Source organism: Triplophysa rosa, linkage group LG7, assembly GCF_024868665.1.
Source record: "Triplophysa rosa linkage group LG7, Trosa_1v2, whole genome shotgun sequence".
Lineage (NCBI taxonomy): Eukaryota > Metazoa > Chordata > Actinopteri > Cypriniformes > Nemacheilidae > Triplophysa > Triplophysa rosa.
Genome location: NC_079896.1, coordinates 26,496,355 through 26,520,356, shown reverse-complemented (window position 1 = coordinate 26,520,356; position 24,002 = coordinate 26,496,355). Strand labels below are relative to the sequence as shown.

Below are 24,002 nucleotides of genomic sequence, written 5' to 3'. Positions count from 1 at the left end.
CACACACCTGCTCAGAGATCTGATGACGGTGACCTGAGATCATGGTGTGGTGTGTTCTCTCAGACCATGAGCTTCACGGACGAGTTTCGTGGACTGGATCGGGACATGGAGGGTTCTCCTAAACGCTGGAAGAAAGTGGTGGAGTCTGAATGTCCAGAGAAAGAGAAACTGCCGCAGGAATGGAAGAGCAAGAGCTCGCTTCAGAAACTCATCCTCATGAGAGCTCTCAGACCCGACAGGATGACGTACGCCGTACGGTCAGTCCACATGAAAGCACATTCACACTAACATCACGGCAGGAACATGATCAGGATTTCAAAGCTCTCATGTTTCGTCAGCTGCGTGTGATGATGATGTGTGTGAACAGTGTGGTGTTTGTGTAGGAACTTTGTTGAAGAGAAACTGGGTGTGCAGTACACAGAGGGCAGGAAGGTGGAGTTTGCGCGCTCATTTAAAGAATGTGGACCCGCCTCGCCCGTCTTCTTCATCCTGTCACCCGGAGTGGATCCGCTTAAAGATGTCGAGTCCCTGGGTAACGGCCACACACTGCCTACTCTTTCATCTTATGCCAAACCCCTCACGCTCAAACACTTTCACATGTTCACACTCCTCACCTTATCGCCTCCCTATGCCGCCGCTTCATGCTGAGGTCACTTTGGATAAAAGCATCTGCTAAATTCATAATCAATAAGTAATAGGCTATTTTCTACCCGGGTTTTGAGGCCGTCTCGTCAAACGATCGGTTTGAATGGGCGTTCCGCCATGAAGGCATGGAAGTAAACGCCCACTGCTATGATTGGATAGAAGCTTGCGTTGTTGACTTAGTTGGAGCCTTCTGTGAATTTGGTTAGACACGTCACGTTAGATTACACATTAGCACCATTCGCAGTTTTAGCACGGTATTAGTATTATCTGGAGACCTCCTGTGATTTAGAAATGACCTCCCCACATCTGTATTTCATGTGACGCATTCGCACGGGATAAGTGAAGCCTGTGATTTACTCAAATTTACTGACTTATTTCCCGGATGTGATGGCAAGGTTTTGCGTATAGTTTGTATAGCTGAGGTTACACATTCGCCCTATTCGCACAGGATTAGTATTATCTGGGGACCTCGTGTGATTTATAAATGACCTCCCCGCATATCAAGCGTAGCGTTAGTTCAGGCAGGTCACGTGAGTTCAGCTTGCATCAGCCGATCACATCAGGTGCAGCTAATCAACGTTAACCAATCGTCATACAACACACACTAGACTGCGACCTATTTAAGTTGAATTTCTTTGCTCCTTATCAGCTGCTTAATCGTGTTGCACTTAAAACCCACCTCCATCCCCATCTCCTCATCTGCCTGTATCTTCGGATCTTTTAATTTAATCCCGTTCCGCATCAGGAACTGTTCTGGTTCCCCAGGTGGGGGGGGACATGTATTGCTGCGCTCCTGCTATGTCCATGCAAGGCTGCATGGACGGGCAGAGAGTTTGCCCAGAACAGTTTCATTCCGCCAAACTAAATATATGCTATCGTTAAATAATTGACGACAGTGGTCCTGACAGAACTGTATTTCAGGGCACATCAAGAGATCTCTAACAAAGCAATAGTGACGCATAGTACAAAAATGTTTTACTCGCATAAGATTGCTGCGCCATTCCTATCGGATCCAATATTGACGGCACAGCACTGCTTTTTCATTTTAGTCTCTCTGCAAATCCATCGTCAACCTCTGCCTTGTTCACAAAGGAATCAGCGGTAATGTTTTACCCACGTGAGCTGGAACCTCTTTAAAAATAAACTTCAGCCACGCATTACTAATGTGGGAATCCGAAGGAAGGTTATGCAGCGACTGTGTTCTTCCACAACCAGACACTGACTACACAATATTTAGCGATATTTAACGGCATGTTTATTGCTTGCTCGCTCTATCTGGTTCCGCGCAACTTGTGTTACTTCAGTACTGTCATGCGCGAACCAGTGGGCGGGGCTGGAGAAGTAGTCAATGATATTCTCCTGTGGAGGCGGTGTTCAACCTATCAATGACGTCATAGACAGGTGCATTCCAGAACCTGGCGTTGGCTAGGCCTGGTGTCAATAACAGATGTAATCTCAGTAACAAGGGCGTTTTCAGTTCTGACACTTACAGGATGTTCGCGTGAATACCATTCCCTCTTATACAACAAAAGCTCGGGTTAAAATTGTGGTTTTAATTCATGGCACCTTTAACAATTTTGTGAAATAAAAAACATTTGAGTATAAATCAAGCTTTAGTTTTTGACATATTAGAGAATTACTTATTTTATTACTACTTAAATACGTATATATTTAGTTAGGTTTTATTTTAACCTTTTGTTTTTTTTAGTTATATCACCTTATCCCCGGTCACATAATAGCCTATTAGAAAACAAAACATACATTACTGTACGTACATACATTATATATTAAAATAATTCAGTTAATTTATTTAATTAAATTAAGTTAATGTTATAGGACATAGTTAGAAACAGTTGTTTTCAGGTACAGAAACCGAATAAAGTAAAATAAAAATAAATACAGTATATTTGATATAAAAAATATAAGAAAATAATGATAAAAGAAATACAATTTCTATACATTTTTCTATTAAATGTCTATCATTTGTAGTTATAATAGTTATTTTGTGTTGCTTATTATTTTATAACATTGTCTTTCTATAACCATTTGTATATCTGTATTTACTATTAAATGTATATTTCTTTAATTACTAAGAAAAGTGCTGTTGATAGATGAACATTTCAGTATGGATATATGTCTGTGTGAATGTGACAAAGAAACCAAGTTTATAAATGTCTTAAAGACTTCTATCTGTGTATGCGAGTGAGTGTTTCTCTCATGTGTGTGTTTAGGGAAGAAACTGGGCTTTACTATAGATCTGGGGAAGCTTCACAATGTGTCTCTGGGACAGGGTCAGGAGTCTGTAGCGGAGCTGGCTATGGAAAAAGCCTCCAGAGAGGGCCACTGGGTCATTCTACAGGTCTGCGTTTGTCTCACATCATCATGTCTGTGTGTGTTTTCTTCTAATCGGCTGTTTTCTCTAGAACGTTCATCTGGTGGCCAAATGGCTGGGCAGTCTGGAGAAACTCCTGGAGCGGTGCTGTGAGAACAGTCACCCGGACTACCGAGTGTTTATGAGCGCCGAACCGTCTCCCACCCCACAGGAACACATCATCCCGCAGGGAATTCTGGAAAATTCCATCAAGATCACCAATGAGCCGCCTACAGGGATGCTGGCCAATTTACACGCAGCTTTGGATAACTTTGATCAGGTGAGTGAAATAAACACCAGACTACTGACAAAACTATATCGATGCCATATTATTTCACCCAAAAATGAACATTTGCTGTTTACGTAGTTACTCACTCTCAGGCCGTCAAAGATTTTCATTTTTGGGTGAACGTGTTCTTGTGTTTTAGGACATTCTGGACCAGTGTTCGCGTGAGCAGGAGTTTAAGACCATTCTGTTCTCGCTGTGTTATTTCCATGCGTGTGTGGCAGAGAGAAGAAAGTTTGGTCCTCAGGGTTGGAACAGAAAGTACCCGTTCAACACAGGAGACCTCACCATATCAGTCAATGTGCTCTATAACTACCTGGAGGCCAACTCACAGGTGTGTGTGTGTGTGTGTGTGTGTGTGCGACATTTGTCTCCTTCAAATATAATCCGTAAATTTTGACGTTTCTTACCAGACATACAAATGGTAATCCATTCAAGCGATTTCTAAAAGGATTTTGTGAGTGCACACAGGGACACAAAAGGGCCAAGATGACATTAGCCTAACAAGATTGACAAGCGGTCAAAATGTCGTTGCAAGTCATGTTTGTTACATTACAAAAGTTCAATAGAAATGAAATGATTCAAACTACAGACAATGTCAAGACTGCTAAACCTTACTAAATCCAGATGCAATCTGCTGAGGTAAACTGTAGCATTCTGTATTATTAACTATAGTCAAATACAACACTCTTTCCGCAATACACACAATAAGAAAATTAAAATAGAACGGAATCAGAAACACTTACTTTGAAAAGAAAATGAGAACATGTAGAAAATGAAGAGAGCTTTTTATGGTAGTACTATGGCACTATTGTATATTTACTGTAGTAAGGTTGGGCAAAAATACATCAAAATGTATATTTTAAAATAAAATACCAAATACCTTAATTTTATGTGAGTCAAAATAAACTACAAAATATAGAAGCCACACCACGAATCAAAATAAGCTACAGAATTTTTTGTATTTACTAATACAAACTAATACAGTTACTAAACTTTTACTATAGTAAAACCATGTTTAATTTTCAGTTTTCAAACAACCTCTTTAATATTTCTTGACTACGCATTTAGATTTCATTAACAATTTTGTGAAATAAAAAACAGTTGAGTATATATCAGGCTTTAGTTTTTGACTTTGGGGCATGAATTACTTTATAGGTTTTATTTTAACCTTTTGTTTTTTTTAGTTATATCACCTTATCACCGGTCACATAATAGCCTATTAGAAAACAAAACATACATTACTGTAAGTACATACATTATATATTAAAATAATTCAGTTAATTTATTTAATTAAATTAAGTTAATGTTATAGGACATAGTTAGAAACAATTGTTTTCAGGTACAGAAACCGAATAAAGTAAAATAAAAATAAATACAGTATATTTGATATAAAAAAATATAAGAAAATAATAAAAGAAATATAATTTCTATAAATGTTTCTATTATATGTGTATAATTTGTATTTTTAATAGTTATGTTTTGTTGCTTTATAACATTGTGTTTCTACAACCATTTGTCTAAAATATATATACTTTTACTCAGACACCTATTTGGAAGTAAAAAAAACATTTTAGCATTTCAACTATTATTAAATGATCAACATGTTTTGTATCCATGTGTTTAAGCCAAATATGTTTAAATGTAGCCAGAAACGTAATCGGAAAGTAGCAACAGAACTTGTCAACTTAACAAAATCTAACAAAAACAGTCAACTGAGACAACAGCTCTCATCAGCTACAGATGCCTTTCAACACAACACATTATGTAAATTGGCAAACTATTTAGCCTATAGGCTACTAAAACAAACACCAAAATGTAACATGAACTGTTTAGAATTATAGCGATTTTTGCAAAAGATGATGGAAATCTGGCAGCCTGCACGTTTCTTACCTTGACCACCTTTCTTCCATAAAGATCTGTTTTCTGTTTTAAAGTCTGGGCGAACTACCGAGTCGACACCAATCAGAAGCTGCATTTTTATGTCATCATGTAGACTTCTTGCAAAGTATTTGAAAACTACAAAAATACAATGACTCAAGTATTTTGATACAAAATATGAAGCTATTTTCATCAACCCTATCAAATACAAATGACAAAATACTATTTTGTATTTAAAATACATGTATCATAACCACTGCCCATCCCTGCCTATAGGGTTGTGTGTTGTTGTGTTAAGTGCGTTGTGTGTTCAGGTGCCGTGGGAAGATCTGCGGTATCTGTTTGGCGAGATCATGTATGGAGGTCACATCACTGATGACTGGGACAGAAGACTGTGCAGAACTTACCTGGAAGAGTACATGCAACCCAACCAGGTGCACACAACGCGCACACAAGCCAACATTCACGTGTGACACACAATGCACACACTTGCACGAACTGACCCCCTCTCCCCCCCAATCAACAGTTTGACCGGAAGCTGTCACTGGCTCAGGGATTTGTCGTTCCTTCCAACCTGGATTATCAAGGTTATCATGCTTACATAGACGAGGTGCTGCCACACGAAAGCCCGGTGCATTATGGGCTTCATCTGAACGCTGAGATCGAGTTTCTTACGGTGACGTCAGACGGTCTGTTTCACACGCTGCTGGAGCTTCAGTCCAGAGCCTCCGGCATGGGTGAAGGAACCTCACAGACCACAGAGGAGAAGGTCTGTCTCTCTTTTCATGAACGTTGTGTTTGTCGCTCCTGACACACAGACGTTATACACAGTCTGTGGTGTTTCAGGTGAAGACCATCCTGGACGACATCCTGGAGAAATTACCCGAGGAGTACAACATGTCAGACATCACGTCCAAGACGGCCGAACGTTCTCCTTACATTCTAGTGTGCTTCCAGGAGTGTGGGCGTATGAACATGCTCGTCAACGAAATAAGACGCTCACTCAAAGAACTGGATCTGGGGTTAAAGGTGAGAGTTTGCGTGAGTGATGGATGTGTGTGATTGTGTTGGTACCATGGTGACCTTCTTGCCGTCTCGTGCAGGGAGAACTGGCCATATCATCAGAGATGGAGCAGATACAAACAGCTTTGTTTTATGATAATGTTCCCGATCCGTGGGCCAGACTTGCGTACCCCTCCACATACAGTCTTGGACAGTGGTAAACAAACACATACATGCTGGCTATACACTAAAAGTTCTTTTCAAATACCTATTGAGATACTGTATATACACATAGATGCCTCATTAGCAGATGTTTCTATGGGACGCCGTATGCAAGTCGTCCGCCATATTGGAACAGTCAGAGTCGGTCTGTTAACACTAGAAAACAAGCTGACTGTGTGTTTGTGACTGTAGTTATACACATGTATGAATATCACATGTACAATATAATCAGTGTTGGGCAAGTTACTCTGAAAAAGTAATGAATTACTAGTTACTAATTACTTTCTATATCCTATATCAACCTTGATTAGTTAAGTGATTCAAGGATAGACATGAAACGGCTCTTTTTACATAAAGTAGTGTTATTAACTGACCAAAGTATTACAAATGTGAGAATTATACATTATAGCACAGATTTTAAAGTTAGACTTTGAATTTTGATGTCAATTGAGTAATCCCTTACTTTACTTTTCAAAGGAAAAGTAATTAAATTACAGGAACTAATTACTTAGTAACTAGTTACACCCAACACTGAATATAATATGAATAACACAATATAGCAAGACAACATTAAAAAGTGAGCATAGTTAGAAACCCTGTCATTTTGGGTTAATACACATAAAACCAAAAAGCAACACCCGTGACCCGTAAATGGGTTATCCCATTTTTTTCTGGAATGTAAATCTCAGCAGTTTTTTACAAGGAGGCACCTTAGAAAAGTAAAAAAAGAATTCTGTTACAATGGGAACTGAAATGTTGACTGTTCCAATATGGTGGAATGTGGCATCGGGTAGTAAACCGTACACGTGTCCTATGGTGTGACAGCAAATATATGAAAAAAAACCCACTTTAGATAAATGTCTTTTATGTGTTATGATTTGTATTGTGTGTTTCAGGTATAATGACGTGTTGCTCCGCTGTAGAGAGCTGGACAGCTGGACTCAAGATCTCTCTCTGCCCAGTGTCGTCTGGATCTCTGGTTTATTTAACCCTCAGTCTTTTCTAACAGGTAACACACACAAAAGTTCTCCTGAGAAAAAGAGTCAGAGATGTCACAAATGCGTCTGTCGTTAGAGTTTGAGAAGAGACATCAACAATGTGTCAAACTGAGCTCAGATTTCTCAAGTCTGCAATCAAAAGTCAATTTGATTGAAGATCTCAAGATCAACTCAAACATTTCTCATCAAATTGACTCAAATTCAGATTATTTTACCTCTGCAATCTACTTTCATTTTATTTCTCCTTAACGATTTTAGGGCAAACATCTGAAACGAAACTTTGTTCTGACCTCCTGACATTTTGTTATTCTGTAGCTGTGATGCAGAGTTTGGCACGTAAGAATGAATGGCCGCTGGACAAGATGAACCTGACGGTGGATGTTACCAAAAAGTTTAAAGAGGAGTTTAACCAGGCGGCCAGAGAGGGAGCGTACATCTATGGCCTTTACATGGAGGGTGTGTATCCTCCGTCCAATCACAGTGCAGATGCCGAAGCGTTAGCCAATTACAGAACACTTCTAATATTGTTATTTGAGTAATGGTGTGTTTGTGACCGCAGGTGCACGCTGGGATATTCAGGGTGGGACAATTGCGGAGGCGCGTCTGAAGGAACTTACTCCCAGCATGCCTGTTATCGCCGTCAGAGCCGTTCCAAACGATCGTCAGGAGACGCGTAATACCTATGAATGTCCCGTCTATAAAACCAAACTCCGCGCTAACACCTATATTTGGACCTTCAACCTTAAAACCAGAGAGAGACCCGCAAAATGGGTTCTCGCAGGGGTCGCCCTTCTGCTTAGTGTGTGACACAGACAACTGATGACTTACTGATGTGTGACCGGTGTGTTTGTGTTTTCATACTAGTTCAAATAGCCTTTAAATAAAGACAGTGCTAGTTAAGAAAAGACCTTCTTATTCTGGAATGTGCTTAAAGGGATAGTTCACCCCAAAATCTCTCATTTATTCTCTCTCATGTGGTTGTAAATCTGTATGCGAGTCTTTCTTCAGTGAAACACAAAAGAAGATATTTTGAGAAATGTCTCAGTGGTTTTGTGTTCATACAATGGAAGTCAGTGGGGTTCAGTGTTGTTTGACTATCAACATTCTTCTCACATACAGGTCTGAAATAACATGAGGATGAATAAATGATGAGAGAATTCTCACTTTTGGGTGAACTTTCCTTTTAATTTGGACCAGCTGTGAGCTAAAGAATCAATGTTTATATACTCTTGCATTAGTCATTTGACATGCCGTGTGCGGACCATGAGTCTACGACCAAACTGGAAATAATGTATTACCTGAAGTCACCAATCATATGCAATGTTTGTTTTAAAGTCACAAAACAAATCTTAAATTGTGACAATATTAACAAGACTTTCTCTGCTGCGTGTGTTGTGTGACCTAAAATAAAAAACTATGCAGTACAACACTGCATGTTAAAATATAAGCTTAGAAAACCGTTTGAAAGATTTTGTCTTTCCTGATCCAGAAAGATAAGAGCATGACTAGAAAACAGCCGGCCGTAAACGAGTGAACGTACATGATTTAAAGTGGGTCTCCTTTTAAATGTGAAAAAAACGAGACTTACAGCTGCGGGAAATATTAAGGGACCATTTCAATTTTATTTTACATTTTTCTGAATGTAGTATTTATAGATATGCGTTCAGGTAAAATGATCAATTTTGTTGCATTCTGTGAACTACTAATAATATTCCTCCCAAATTTCAAATACATTTTTTTTTCTATTTGCAGAAACAGGTGAGAATAACAGAACAGATGCTCTGTATTTTTTTCAGACCTCAAATACGGCAAAGAAAACAAGTTCAGATTCACTTTTAAGCAACACGACAATCATGTTTCTAGGAAATTTTCCAAACGTATTTGTTTATGTGATTTTCATCCCAGTTTTCATGCGTCTTGTCATGCTGTCAGTCTTTCACATTGCTGTTGAATGAAATGATGTCACTGAGATTTGAGAACACATACTGGACTGGAATGACCACATATACGTCTGGAAATGATGATTACACGAACCTGTGGATTCTTCGTCTCTCAGTATGTTCGGCGGTTGTATATTTGCTCTGGTTCGAACAAACAGAAAAGTGTCCTGCATTTTCCTTACCTTAAAATAAGTCAATAATGTGATACAACACTGTAAATGAAGCATTCTGTTCTTTATTAATATACACAGTTGTGCATGGTATATTCACAATATACAGCATAAATAGGCTATAATACATACCAATAATATATCCAAGGAAGAAAACATTCTAACCTGCTGTTACGTGTTGCGTTATATAAAATACAGTGTCAAACATTTAAAAAAATGCATAAAAACAATTCTGCCAACAGCACTAGTTTTAAAAAGTGACACTGTACAAGATGTTTCAAAGAGTTTGTGCAAAAGATCGCAATAGTATCGTATCCTTCTCTCATCCTCTTCTTCACGTGCCACGTGCCAGCGTTCCCGGCTCCGAAACACGTGACGTGAATTCAGAGCCTCTCTCTCCAATACACTGATATGTCCCACCGGATTCATTCATTCATCCACGTCCAAGATCTAAATCTGGCAACCCTACGAGGAAACGACTAAAGACATGCATACGTTTTGTTTTCTAGGAAGACTGCGTGTTCGGATGCATCTCATAACATGTGGATTACACGATTAACACTACTAACTAACTTTGGTTAAAACATGCAGCTCGAGTCATGTCATACTGCAAGACTACGAGTTCTGTGCTTTATTCTGGATTACGATCCGGAGATGACGGCTGCTACTAAAGCCAGAGATTTGGGTTCCCCGCGTCTCATAATCCGGATTTATTTCTACAGATAATAAATAAATGATAACACTGCTACAGCTTCCAGAATATCGCAAGCGTGACGTGGTGTTTACGTCTAAATTGTACGAGAAATGAAGGTACACGACAAAAAAAAAACTGGGATTTGAAGTCAAACTGGATTTGCGCGCAGTGTGAACGGGTTTCATCAAATTCAACACTGAGACATAATTGTTTTTCAATACTGGTGATGTTAAAATTCCTTCGACTGTAACTGGCCTGTGGGATCGTGATATGGGGAAAAACAGTGCGATATTTTGAGATGACGTGTGGGGACGATGAGGCTTCGCAGCGTTCAGTTCAAGTAAAGATTCTTCCTGAATACCAGGAATCTCGTAGTAAGTAAATAAATACGTATATAAATCACAAATAGGTGATATAGGAAACAAAAAACAAGCTCATAGCACTTGGTTAACAATGCGAGTGTCTTTTAACATGCAAAAAACAAACACTGCTTTTTTCTCCCAGCATGCACCTTTCTTCATCATTAGGGATGGGTACCGAAACCCGGTATAAACGGGCCCCGGGGCGAAATTAAGAAAGACCGGAGCATCGATAAGCTCCGCCCTTATCGGTTCTGCTTTCGGTCCTCAGGGAAAAAATCTTATATTTTATTGCAACAATAGTTTCTAATTTTCAATAACACCAAGAACTTAGTCTTTGGCGCAAGCATATTCGTTATTCCCAGCAGAGCGCGCGAGGCGGCGCGGCACGTCACGTGTCTCGCAGAGAAGAAAGACGCGACGATGGCGAGAGAACTAAACGTTCAAAAGTGTGGTTACACTTCACCAAAGTTGATGCTAACAGTGACAATGCTCGTAGCCACAAGTGCAACAAAACCTTTGCTTGTAAGGGTGGAAACACAAAGCACCTGTCAAAAGTGCATCATGTACAGATGCTCTGTTTTTGACTGCTCGGCCCAATCTAGTTCATCTCTTGATGGCCCATCTACGTCAGGTATGTATGCTGAATGCTAACAGACGTTCCTTGAACTCTGACATTATTTATATAAAATATGCTAATGCCATTCACCCTATTTAAAACAACTGTAAATTCGATCAAACTGGTTTCCATTACCTTACGTTAAAACTATGCTAATTCAACATGGGTGAAAGGAAATTACACATTTAATCCATTTCCTATTAACTACTTAATAATCAGCCTATATGTGTAATCATTTATTATTACACTGAGAACTTACATAATTCAGTGCAGTATACACAAAATAAACATGCACAAATAATTATTAAGATTTTGAAATGTTTTTTTAAGATGTAGAAAACCAACCCACTCCTTCCGATTCCGCTGGTCCATCCCCAAGACGACATATCTTTATATCAAAAAGTACCGATAAGAATACCGTTAAAGTACCGGACCGATAAGCAGTATCGATAAGAGTAGTAATACCGTTAAAATCTTAACGATACCCATCCCTATTCATCATGAGCGCCCGTGTGCACCGTTCCGTTTCTGTATTTACAAAATGAACACGTTTGAAACCGATTCTGCATTAATGCATCTGTTTACCTGCTTTTGATTCACAACTGGATCTGAAGAGAACTAAACGGGACACGGAGGGTGGATTTCAATCATGTGCATATGACTTTGAGCTCTCTACCCTGAGTCAGGGGCTGTTTTGAAGGGAAGAGATTTCTGGAGAATCGGTTCTGTCTGTGCATAGTTACACGAGCTCTTCAAACCTCAAGATAATCAGGAATTATTGGCTCTAATCATTTGTCTTGGTCAATTTTCTTTTGTGAAGCGTTCAAACGTTAACGTCTGAGCTCACGTTACTGTCCTGGAAGTCCAGGATCAGAGGAGGGTCTGTGGAGATCCAGCGCAGTGCTGTTGCCGGGCGATGAGTCCGGGAGGGAAGCTTGTCTGATTGACAGCTGGAGTGATCTCGGATGCTCATTTTCCATTGGCTTTAGCCCCGCCTCCCACCGAGGGTCCGGCACCGGTGCGGTCGTTGTGCTGACATCACAGGTCATCTCCGTGGTAACGGCAGGTGTGGAGTCTTCGCTGCAGACTTTCTCTTGTTTGGGACTCTTCAAACAAACACACATCAGACTTCGGGATACTCAGGTGACACATTGACAGCAAGAGCGTAGTGTACTACATCCCATAATGCAATGCACTTGACTTATAATTTCCATTGAATGAATTACTATTTGAACCGATACATCTTCACTCATTAAAAAAAAAAAAAAGAGATAACCATTACTATTACAAAACGTTTATTGGGGTGTGATATTAGTATACTTCTTTTAAACTAAAAAAGAAAGAAAGTAAACTTTCAGTATTTTTTTGTGCATTTCTCAGAAATATACTGAAATATATTATATTTGCTTACACTTGTTCTTGTATATTTTTTGATCGAGGTACACTCTGTGAAAGTATAATGAAGAGTTCCAAGTATATCTGGGTTGTAGTTGTGTTTACCCTTTTGATTGAGTAAAAGTATTACATATCTAAAATATAAACTCAATCTACAAAACTAGAAGTTTACTGAGAATATACAGCACTTCAAAGTGTACTTTCATAAACTTAAAATGTGCTACATGTACTGAACTAGTAAACTATGCCTATACTTCTAAGTTCAGTTGTAATATAGTGTAGTTGTAAGCTAGTTGTGTACTCAAAGTGTACTATTGTTAGACTTAAAGTATACTGCACTTAAAATCAGTGCTTGAATTAAGGGAGGCTGGGGTCTCCAGGACTCCTCATAAGGCATTAGGGACCCCCTATAAGAGGTAAGAAATAGACTTAGGTGGTCCCTCAGATAGTTTTTTAAATAATAATAATAATAATGATAAATCTAAAATTTCTAAAACAGAAACACACAAACTCGTTCTTACATTTTCTCTTTTCCAGTCAGATACTGGTGGGCGGAGTTAATATAAATAGACTTTGCCAACTAGACAGGCTATTTGCACGCACTGTATACAGACACTCAGAAAACCACCCAGAAAAAACATCCAATGATGGGGAGCCCCATACGACATGATTCAATTCGAGCACTGCTTGAAATGTAGTTGACTACTCAATCAAAAGAGTAAACACAACAACAAGCCATATGCTTTTTAAGTATATCTCCATCAAAAGACTGAATACAAGTATAGCGCAACTACACATAAGTACACAAGTACACTAACGTACATAAACAGCAGACTGAAATTGAACGGTTTCATATTTTCAGGTTAGTCTTTGTGTGAGGGCATGTTGTGAGTTGTATGTTGTTTGTTACCTGCGTCTGTATGGCGGTGACGGGCTGTACAGGTTTGTTATATTCTGGACTGACGGCTACAGTGCTGTACGCTGGAGGTCCTGAAGCGCTCTGTCTCTGAAGTAACTGTAAAATAGCCTGAATGTCTGTAGTCATCTGAGATTCCAGCCTACACACAATACAATACAATCTGTGACCAGCGGAGGGCAGTATGCACCGCTTCATCAAAACTACAACATGCTCATGTTGACACCGAGAATGAAAACTATAGTAGCGTGCACACCACTGGAGGATAGTGTTATGTTTATTCTAAACTTTTTAAATGTGCCTTTACATTTGAATGGATCCATGTTTATTGTTAACTGGAATAAAATAAAATCTGTTCTAGTACTCATACGTTCATAACCATTTTTAAAACTTATATTTCTCATCCTTGTTGTGAACGGGCCTTAATTCTTATTCTCATAATTCACACTTTCATGTGTGCGTCCCACTTTATCTCTCTCTCTCTCTCTCTCTCTCTCTCTCACCTGTTCAGGTGTTCCTGCAGTAGATCCAGCCGCTGCTCCATTTCTCCGAACGTGATGTCACTTTCACAGTCGTCTCCTCCCTCTTTGTCCTGAGATTTCGCTGAGTCATCTGCATTCCCACAAGGCCATTCTTCAGCGCACACGTCTGGAGAAACGCAAAGCCCTCAGTGCTATTCATCACAGAAATACACACACAAACATAGCTACATACGAACCCACTGCATCATGCACACATCTGCCGTTGATGCGCTGGGTTTGTGTGTAGCAGGTGTAAAATCTGTGCACGTGTCATCACACAGACATGAAACAAATGAGCACAACATATCTCTCTCACACACGCACACACACACACACGTCTTGTTTACTATCTCCGTGGGGACAGTCCATAGGCGTAATGTTTTTTATACTGTACAAACTGTATATTTTATCCCCTATCCCTAACCCTGAAGATCATAGAACACTTTTTGCATTTTTAGATTTAAAAAAAATATTGTTCTGTACAATTTATAAGCTTTTGTACCCGTGGGGACCTCAATTTTGGTCCCCACGGTGACACGAGTCCCCATGTGTTGGTGTGCATTCAGGTTTAGGTCCCCACCGGGATATACAAACATGGACACACACACACACACACACACACACACAGAGTCATTAATGATCTCACACTGCACCAGTATCCTCCAATTTAACCATCTGAAAAAATTGTGTGTGTGTACAGTATATGTGTGTGTGTGTGTGTGTGTGTGTGAGAGAGGAGGGAGAGAAAGTGTGTGTTTTCATGTGTGTATGTGCTTGTATACATGGTTTCCGAGGACACAAATCTGTGTAATGACATGTGTATAACAACGTTGACATGGTTTACGGGGACACTTCCTGTTTTCTAATAGTTAGAAACAATTGTTTTCAGGTACAGAAACCGAATAAAGTAAAATAAAAATAAATACAGTATATTTGATATAAAAAATATAAGAAAATAATGATAAAAGAAATACAATTTCTATACATTTTTCTATTAAATGTCTATCATTTGTAGTTATAATAGTTATTTTGTGTTGCTTATTATTTTATAACATTGTCTTTCTATAACCATTTGTATATCTGTATTTACTATTAAATGTATATTTCTTTAATTACTAAGAAAAGTGCTGTTGATAGATGAACATTTCAGTATGGATATATGTCTGTGTGAATGTGACAAAGAAACCAAGTTTATAAATGTCTTAAAGACTTCTATCTGTGTATGCGAGTGAGTGTTTCTCTCATGTGTGTGTTTAGGGAAGAAACTGGGCTTTACTATAGATCTGGGGAAGCTTCACAATGTGTCTCTGGGACAGGGTCAGGAGTCTGTAGCGGAGCTGGCTATGGAAAAAGCCTCCAGAGAGGGCCACTGGGTCATTCTACAGGTCTGCGTTTGTCTCACATCATCATGTCTGTGTGTGTTTTCTTCTAATCGGCTGTTTTCTCTAGAACGTTCATCTGGTGGCCAAATGGCTGGGCAGTCTGGAGAAACTCCTGGAGCGGTGCTGTGAGAACAGTCACCCGGACTACCGAGTGTTTATGAGCGCCGAACCGTCTCCCACCCCACAGGAACACATCATCCCGCAGGGAATTCTGGAAAATTCCATCAAGATCACCAATGAGCCGCCTACAGGGATGCTGGCCAATTTACACGCAGCTTTGGATAACTTTGATCAGGTGAGTGAAATAAACACCAGACTACTGACAAAACTATATCGATGCCATATTATTTCACCCAAAAATGAACATTTGCTGTTTACGTAGTTACTCACTCTCAGGCCGTCAAAGATTTTCATTTTTGGGTGAACGTGTTCTTGTGTTTTAGGACATTCTGGACCAGTGTTCGCGTGAGCAGGAGTTTAAGACCATTCTGTTCTCGCTGTGTTATTTCCATGCGTGTGTGGCAGAGAGAAGAAAGTTTGGTCCTCAGGGTTGGAACAGAAAGTACCCGTTCAACACAGGAGACCTCACCATATCAGTCAATGTGCTCTATAACTACCTGGAGGCCAACTCACAGGTGTGTGTGTGTGTGTGTGTGTGTGTGTGTGTGTGCGACATTTGTCTCCTTCAAATATAATCCGTAAATTTTGACGTTTCTTACCAGACATACAAATGGTAATCCATTCAAGCGATTTCTAAAAGGATTTTGTGAGTGCACACAGGGACACAAAAGGGCCAAGATGACATTAGCCTAACAAGATTGACAAGCGGTCAAAATGTCGTTGCAAGTCATGTTTGTTACATTACAAAAGTTCAATAGAAATGAAATGATTCAAACTACAGACAATGTCAAGACTGCTAAACCTTACTAAATCCAGATGCAATCTGCTGAGGTAAACTGTAGCATTCTGTATTATTAACTATAGTCAAATACAACACTCTTTCCGCAATACACACAATAAGAAAATTAAAATAGAACGGAATCAGAAACACTTACTTTGAAAAGAAAATGAGAACATGTAGAAAATGAAGATGAAGAGAGCTTTTTACGGTAGTACTATGGCACTATTGTATATTTACTGTAGTAAGGTTGGGCAAAAATACATCAAAATGTATATTTTAAAATAAAATACCAAATACCTTAATTTTATGTGAGTCAAAATAAACTACAAAATATAGAAGCCACACCACGAATCAAAATAAGCTACAGAATTTTTTGTATTTACTAATACAAACTAATACAGTTACTAAACTTTTACTATAGTAAAACCATGTTTAATTTTCAGTTTTCAAACAACCTCTTTAATATTTCTTGACTACGCATTTAGATTTCATTAACAATTTTGTGAAATAAAAAACAGTTGAGTATATATCAGGCTTTAGTTTTTGACTTTGGGGCATGAATTACTTTATAGGTTTTATTTTAACCTTTTGTTTTTTTTAGTTATATCACCTTATCACCGGTCACATAATAGCCTATTAGAAAACAAAACATACATTACTGTACGTACATACATTATATATTAAAATAATTCAGTTAATTTATTTAATTAAAAATAGTTAGAAACAATTGTTTTCAGGTACAGAAACCGAATAAAGTAAAATAAAAATAAATACAGTATATTTGATATAAAAAATATAAGAAAATAATGATAAAAGAAATACAATTTCTATACATTTTTCTATTAAATGTCTATCATTTGTAGTTATAATAGTTATTTTGTGTTGCTTATTATTTTATAACATTGTCTTTCTATAACCATTTGTATATCTGTATTTACTATTAAATGTATATTTCTTTAATTACTAAGAAAAGTGCTGTTGATAGATGAACATTTCAGTATGGATATATGTCTGTGTGAATGTGACAAAGAAACCAAGTTTATAAATGTCTTAAAGACTTCTATCTGTGTATGCGAGTGAGTGTTTCTCTCATGTGTGTGTTTAGGGAAGAAACTGGGCTTTACTATAGATCTGGGGAAGCTTCACAATGTGTCTCTGGGACAGGGTCAGGAGTCTGTAGCGGAGCTGGCTATGGAAAAAGCCTCCAGAGAGGGCCACTGGGTCATTCTACAGGTCTGCGTTTGTCTCACATCATCATGTCTGTGTGTGTTTTCTTCTAATCGGCTGTTTTCTCTAGAACGTTCATCTGGTGGCCAAATGGCTGGGCAGTCTGGAGAAACTCCTGGAGCGGTGCTGTGAGAACAGTCACCCGGACTACCGAGTGTTTATGAGCGCCGAACCGTCTCCCACCCCACAGGAACACATCATCCCGCAGGGAATTCTGGAAAATTCCATCAAGATCACCAATGAGCCGCCTACAGGGATGCTGGCCAATTTACACGCAGCTTTGGATAACTTTGATCAGGTGAGTGAAATAAACACCAGACTACTGACAAAACTATATCGATGCCATATTATTTCACCCAAAAATGAACATTTGCTGTTTACGTAGTTACTCACTCTCAGGCCGTCAAAGATTTTCATTTTTGGGTGAACGTGTTCTTGTGTTTTAGGACATTCTGGACCAGTGTTCGCGTGAGCAGGAGTTTAAGACCATTCTGTTCTCGCTGTGTTATTTCCATGCGTGTGTGGCAGAGAGAAGAAAGTTTGGTCCTCAGGGTTGGAACAGAAAGTACCCGTTCAACACAGGAGACCTCACCATATCAGTCAATGTGCTCTATAACTACCTGGAGGCCAACTCACAGGTGTGTGTGTGTGTGTGTGTGTGTGTGTGTGTGTGCGACATTTGTCTCCTTCAAATATAATCCGTAAATTTTGACGTTTCTTACCAGACATACAAATGGTAATCCATTCAAGCGATTTCTAAAAGGATTTTGTGAGTGCACACAGGGACACAAAAGGGCCAAGATGACATTAGCCTAACAAGATTGACAAGCGGTCAAAATGTCGTTGCAAGTCATGTTTGTTACATTACAAAAGTTCAATAGAAATGAAATGATTCAAACTACAGACAATGTCAAGACTGCTAAACCTTACTAAATCCAGATGCAATCTGCTGAGGTAAACTGTAGCATTCTGTATTATTAACTATAGTCAAATACAACACTCTTTCCGCAATACACACAATAAGAAAATTAAAATAGAACGGAATCAGAAACACTTACTTTGAAAAGAAAATGAGAACATGTAGAAAATGAAGATGAAGAGAGCTTTTTACGGTAGTACTATGGCACTATTGTATATTTACTGTAGTAAGGTTGGGCAAAAATACATCAAAATGTATATTTTAAAATAAAATACCAAATACCTTAATTTTATGTGAGTCAAAATAAACTACAAAATATAGAAGCCACACCACGAATCAAAATAAGCTACAGAATTTTTTGTATTTACTAATACAAACTAATACAGTTACTAAACTTTTACTATAGTAAAACCATGTTTAATTTTCAGTTTTCAAACAACCTCTTTAATATTTCTTGACTACGCATTTAGATTTCATTAACAATTTTGTGAAATAAAAAACAGTTGAGTATATATCAGGCTTTAGTTTTTGACTTTGGGGCATGAATTACTTTATAGGTTTTATTTTAACCTTTTGTTTTTTTTAGTTATATCACCTTATCACCGGTCACATAATAGCCTATTAGAAAACAAAACATACATTACTGTACGTACATACATTATATATTAAAATAATTCAGTTAATTTATTTAATTAAATTAAGTTAATGTTATAGGACATAGTTAGAAACAATTGTTTTCAGGTACAGAAACCGAATAAAGTAAAATAAAAATAAATACAGTATATTTGATATAAAAAAAAAAAAATATAAGAAAATAATAAAAGAAATATAATTTCTATAAATGTTTCTATTATATGTGTATAATTTGTATTTTTAATAGTTATGTTTTGTTGCTTTATAACATTGTGTTTCTACAACCATTTGTCTAAAATATATATACTTTTACTCAGACACCTATTTGGAAGTAAAAAAAACATTTTAGCATTTCAACTATTATTAAATGATCAACATGTTTTGTATCCATGTGTTTAAGCCAAATATGTTTAAATGTAGCCAGAAACGTAATCGGAAAGTAGCAACAGAACTTGTCAACTTAACAAAATCTAACAAAAACAGTCAACTGAGACAACAGCTCTCATCAGCTACAGATGCCTTTCAACACAACACATTATGTAAATTGGCAAACTATTTAGCCTATAGGCTACTAAAACAAACACCAAAATGTAACATGAACTGTTTAGAATTATAGCGATTTTTGCAAAAGATGATGGAAATCTGGCAGCCTGCACGTTTCTTACCTTGACCACCTTTCTTCCATAAAGATCTGTTTTCTGTTTTAAAGTCTGGGCGAACTACCGAGTCGACACCAATCAGAAGCTGCATTTTTATGTCATCATGTAGACTTCTTGCAAAGTATTTGAAAACTACAAAAATACAATGACTCAAGTATTTTGATACAAAATATGAAGCTATTTTCATCAACCCTATCAAATACAAATGACAAAATACTATTTTGTATTTAAAATACATGTATCATAACCACTGCCCATCCCTGCCTATAGGGTTGTGTGTTGTTGTGTTAAGTGCGTTGTGTGTTCAGGTGCCGTGGGAAGATCTGCGGTATCTGTTTGGCGAGATCATGTATGGAGGTCACATCACTGATGACTGGGACAGAAGACTGTGCAGAACTTACCTGGAAGAGTACATGCAACCCAACCAGGTGCACACAACGCGCACACAAGCCAACATTCACGTGTGACACACAATGCACACACTTGCACGAACTGACCCCCTCTCCCCCCCAATCAACAGTTTGACCGGAAGCTGTCACTGGCTCAGGGATTTGTCGTTCCTTCCAACCTGGATTATCAAGGTTATCATGCTTACATAGACGAGGTGCTGCCACACGAAAGCCCGGTGCATTATGGGCTTCATCTGAACGCTGAGATCGAGTTTCTTACGGTGACGTCAGACGGTCTGTTTCACACGCTGCTGGAGCTTCAGTCCAGAGCCTCCGGCATGGGTGAAGGAACCTCACAGACCACAGAGGAGAAGGTCTGTCTCTCTTTTCATGAACGTTGTGTTTGTCGCTCCTGACACACAGACGTTATACACAGTCTGTGGTGTTTCAGGTGAAGACCATCCTGGACGACATCCTGGAGAAATTACCCGAGGAGTACAACATGTCAGACATCACGTCCAAGACGGCCGAACGTTCTCCTTACATTCTAGTGTGCTTCCAGGAGTGTGGGCGTATGAACATGCTCGTCAACGAAATAAGACGCTCACTCAAAGAACTGGATCTGGGGTTAAAGGTGAGAGTTTGCGTGAGTGATGGATGTGTGTGATTGTGTTGGTACCATGGTGACCTTCTTGCCGTCTCGTGCAGGGAGAACTGGCCATATCATCAGAGATGGAGCAGATACAAACAGCTTTGTTTTATGATAATGTTCCCGATCCGTGGGCCAGACTTGCGTACCCCTCCACATACAGTCTTGGACAGTGGTAAACAAACACATACATGCTGGCTATACACTAAAAGTTCTTTTCAAATACCTATTGAGATACTGTATATACACATAGATGCCTCATTAGCAGATGTTTCTATGGGACGCCGTATGCAAGTCGTCCGCCATATTGGAACAGTCAGAGTCGGTCTGTTAACACTAGAAAACAAGCTGACTGTGTGTTTGTGACTGTAGTTATACACATGTATGAATATCACATGTACAATATAATCAGTGTTGGGCAAGTTACTCTGAAAAAGTAATGAATTACTAGTTACTAATTACTTTCTATATCCTATATCAACCTTGATTAGTTAAGTGATTCAAGGATAGACATGAAACGGCTCTTTTTACATAAAGTAGTGTTATTAACTGACCAAAGTATTACAAATGTGAGAATTATACATTATAGCACAGATTTTAAAGTTAGACTTTGAATTTTGATGTCAATTGAGTAATCCCTTACTTTACTTTTCAAAGGAAAAGTAATTAAATTACAGGAACTAATTACTTAGTAACTAGTTACACCCAACACTGAATATAATATGAATAACACAATATAGCAAGACAACATTAAAAAGTGAGCATAGTTAGAAACCCTGTCATTTTGGGTTAATACACATAAAACCAAAAAGCAACACCCGTGACCCGTAAATGGGTTATCCCATTTTTTTCTGGAATGTAAATCTCAGCAGTTTTTTACAAGGAGGCACCTTAGAAAAGTAAAAAAAGAATTCTGTTACAATGGGAACTGAAATGTTGACTGTTCCAATATGGTGGAATGTGGCATCGGGTAGTAAACCGTACACGTGTCCTATGGTGTGACAGCAAATATATGAAAAAAAACCCACTTTAGATAAATGTCTTTTATGTGTTATGATTTGTATTGTGTGTTTCAGGTATAATGACGTGTTGCTCCGCTGTAGAGAGCTGGACAGCTGGACTCAAGATCTCTCTCTGCCCAGTGTCGTCTGGATCTCTGGTTTATTTAACCCTCAGTCTTTTCTAACAGGTAACACACACAAAAGTTCTCCTGAGAAAAAGAGTCAGAGATGTCACAAATGCGTCTGTCGTTAGAGTTTGAGAAGAGACATCAACAATGTGTCAAACTGAGCTCAGATTTCTCAAGTCTGCAATCAAAAGTCAATTTGATTGAAGATCTCAAGATCAACTCAAACATTTCTCATCAAATTGACTCAAATTCAGATTATTTTACCTCTGCAATCTACTTTCATTTTATTTCTCCTTAACGATTTTAGGGCAAACATCTGAAACGAAACTTTGTTCTGACCTCCTGACATTTTGTTATTCTGTAGCTGTGATGCAGAGTTTGGCACGTAAGAATGAATGGCCGCTGGACAAGATGAACCTGACGGTGGATGTTACCAAAAAGTTTAAAGAGGAGTTTAACCAGGCGGCCAGAGAGGGAGCGTACATCTATGGCCTTTACATGGAGGGTGTGTATCCTCCGTCCAATCACAGTGCAGATGCCGAAGCGTTAGCCAATTACAGAACACTTCTAATATTGTTATTTGAGTAATGGTGTGTTTGTGACCGCAGGTGCACGCTGGGATATTCAGGGTGGGACAATTGCGGAGGCGCGTCTGAAGGAACTTACTCCCAGCATGCCTGTTATCGCCGTCAGAGCCGTTCCAAACGATCGTCAGGAGACGCGTAATACCTATGAATGTCCCGTCTATAAAACCAAACTCCGCGCTAACACCTATATTTGGACCTTCAACCTTAAAACCAGAGAGAGACCCGCAAAATGGGTTCTCGCAGGGGTCGCCCTTCTGCTTAGTGTGTGACACAGACAACTGATGACTTACTGATGTGTGACCGGTGTGTTTGTGTTTTCATACTAGTTCAAATAGCCTTTAAATAAAGACAGTGCTAGTTAAGAAAAGACCTTCTTATTCTGGAATGTGCTTAAAGGGATAGTTCACCCCAAAATCTCTCATTTATTCTCTCTCATGTGGTTGTAAATCTGTATGCGAGTCTTTCTTCAGTGAAACACAAAAGAAGATATTTTGAGAAATGTCTCAGTGGTTTTGTGTTCATACAATGGAAGTCAGTGGGGTTCAGTGTTGTTTGACTATCAACATTCTTCTCACATACAGGTCTGAAATAACATGAGGATGAATAAATGATGAGAGAATTCTCACTTTTGGGTGAACTTTCCTTTTAATTTGGACCAGCTGTGAGCTAAAGAATCAATGTTTATATACTCTTGCATTAGTCATTTGACATGCCGTGTGCGGACCATGAGTCTACGACCAAACTGGAAATAATGTATTACCTGAAGTCACCAATCATATGCAATGTTTGTTTTAAAGTCACAAAACAAATCTTAAATTGTGACAATATTAACAAGACTTTCTCTGCTGCGTGTGTTGTGTGACCTAAAATAAAAAACTATGCAGTACAACACTGCATGTTAAAATATAAGCTTAGAAAACCGTTTGAAAGATTTTGTCTTTCCTGATCCAGAAAGATAAGAGCATGACTAGAAAACAGCCGGCCGTAAACGAGTGAACGTACATGATTTAAAGTGGGTCTCCTTTTAAATGTGAAAAAAACGAGACTTACAGCTGCGGGAAATATTAAGGGACCATTTCAATTTTATTTTACATTTTTCTGAATGTAGTATTTATAGATATGCGTTCAGGTAAAATGATCAATTTTGTTGCATTCTGTGAACTACTAATAATATTCCTCCCAAATTTCAAATACATTTTTTTTTCTATTTGCAGAAACAGGTGAGAATAACAGAACAGATGCTCTGTATTTTTTTCAGACCTCAAATACGGCAAAGAAAACAAGTTCAGATTCACTTTTAAGCAACACGACAATCATGTTTCTAGGAAATTTTCCAAACGTATTTGTTTATGTGATTTTCATCCCAGTTTTCATGCGTCTTGTCATGCTGTCAGTCTTTCACATTGCTGTTGAATGAAATGATGTCACTGAGATTTGAGAACACATACTGGACTGGAATGACCACATATACGTCTGGAAATGATGATTACACGAACCTGTGGATTCTT

The 24,002-nt window shown here is 38.5% G+C and overlaps 3 protein-coding genes across 3 annotated transcripts in view; 2 read left to right on the top strand and 1 right to left on the bottom strand.

Annotated features, from left to right (window-relative positions):
• LOC130556718 (dynein axonemal heavy chain 11-like) overlaps positions 1–9,430 on the top strand; it is a 45,619-nt gene extending 36,189 nt beyond the window's left edge. The window contains exons 67-78 of the mRNA XM_057337971.1: positions 64–257; positions 384–532; positions 2,877–3,004; positions 3,069–3,296; positions 3,445–3,636; positions 5,498–5,617; positions 5,710–5,952; positions 6,030–6,212; positions 6,287–6,402; positions 7,304–7,416; positions 7,721–7,861; positions 7,965–9,430. Coding sequence (XP_057193954.1) covers positions 64–257; positions 384–532; positions 2,877–3,004; positions 3,069–3,296; positions 3,445–3,636; positions 5,498–5,617; positions 5,710–5,952; positions 6,030–6,212; positions 6,287–6,402; positions 7,304–7,416; positions 7,721–7,861; positions 7,965–8,212 — 2,055 coding nt within the window. The 3' untranslated portion in view covers positions 8,213–9,430. The remainder of the gene's footprint in view (positions 1–63; positions 258–383; positions 533–2,876; positions 3,005–3,068; positions 3,297–3,444; positions 3,637–5,497; positions 5,618–5,709; positions 5,953–6,029; positions 6,213–6,286; positions 6,403–7,303; positions 7,417–7,720; positions 7,862–7,964) is intronic.
• A 140-nt stretch (positions 9,431–9,570) lies between these two features.
• On the bottom strand, positions 9,571–14,158 carry LOC130556824 (potassium voltage-gated channel subfamily H member 7-like). Its single transcript, XM_057338133.1, has 3 exons — positions 14,002–14,158; positions 13,493–13,640; positions 9,571–12,293 (listed from the first exon to the last, which is right to left on the bottom strand). The coding sequence occupies exons 1-3, from the start codon at positions 14,040–14,042 to the stop codon at positions 12,036–12,038; spliced, it is 447 nt and encodes a 148-aa protein (XP_057194116.1). The 5' UTR covers positions 14,043–14,158; the 3' UTR covers positions 9,571–12,035.
• A 68-nt stretch (positions 14,159–14,226) lies between these two features.
• LOC130557306 (dynein axonemal heavy chain 11-like) lies at positions 14,227–23,981 on the top strand. Its single transcript, XM_057338968.1, has 15 exons — positions 14,227–14,254; positions 15,277–15,404; positions 15,469–15,696; positions 15,845–16,036; positions 16,904–16,922; positions 17,408–17,535; positions 17,600–17,827; positions 17,976–18,167; positions 20,049–20,168; positions 20,261–20,503; positions 20,581–20,763; positions 20,838–20,953; positions 21,855–21,967; positions 22,272–22,412; positions 22,516–23,981. The coding sequence occupies exons 1-15, from the start codon at positions 14,227–14,229 to the stop codon at positions 22,761–22,763; spliced, it is 2,307 nt and encodes a 768-aa protein (XP_057194951.1). The 3' UTR covers positions 22,764–23,981.
• Positions 23,982–24,002: the final 21 nt, after the last annotated feature.

What these genes read in the sequence shown, in the direction of transcription:
- LOC130556824 (XM_057338133.1), bottom strand. Translation starts at nt 14,042, where the DNA reads ATGGAGCAGCGGCTGGATCTACTGCAGGAACACCTGAACAG. An exon ending in CTGCAGGAACACCTGAACAG is followed by an intron (nt 13,641 to 14,001) that starts GTGAGAGAGAGA and finishes TATTGTGTGTAG; the next exon opens with GCTGGAATCTCAGATGACTA. An exon ending in TCACCGCCATACAGACGCAG is followed by an intron (nt 12,294 to 13,492) that starts GTAACAAACAAC and finishes GTTTGTTTGAAG; the next exon opens with AGTCCCAAACAAGAGAAAGT.
- LOC130557306 (XM_057338968.1), top strand. Translation starts at nt 14,227, where the DNA reads ATGCACACATCTGCCGTTGATGCGCTGG. An exon ending in ACATACAGTCTTGGACAGTG is followed by an intron (nt 20,954 to 21,854) that starts GTAAACAAACAC and finishes TGTGTGTTTCAG; the next exon opens with GTATAATGACGTGTTGCTCC. An exon ending in CCCTCAGTCTTTTCTAACAG is followed by an intron (nt 21,968 to 22,271) that starts GTAACACACACA and finishes GTTATTCTGTAG; the next exon opens with CTGTGATGCAGAGTTTGGCA.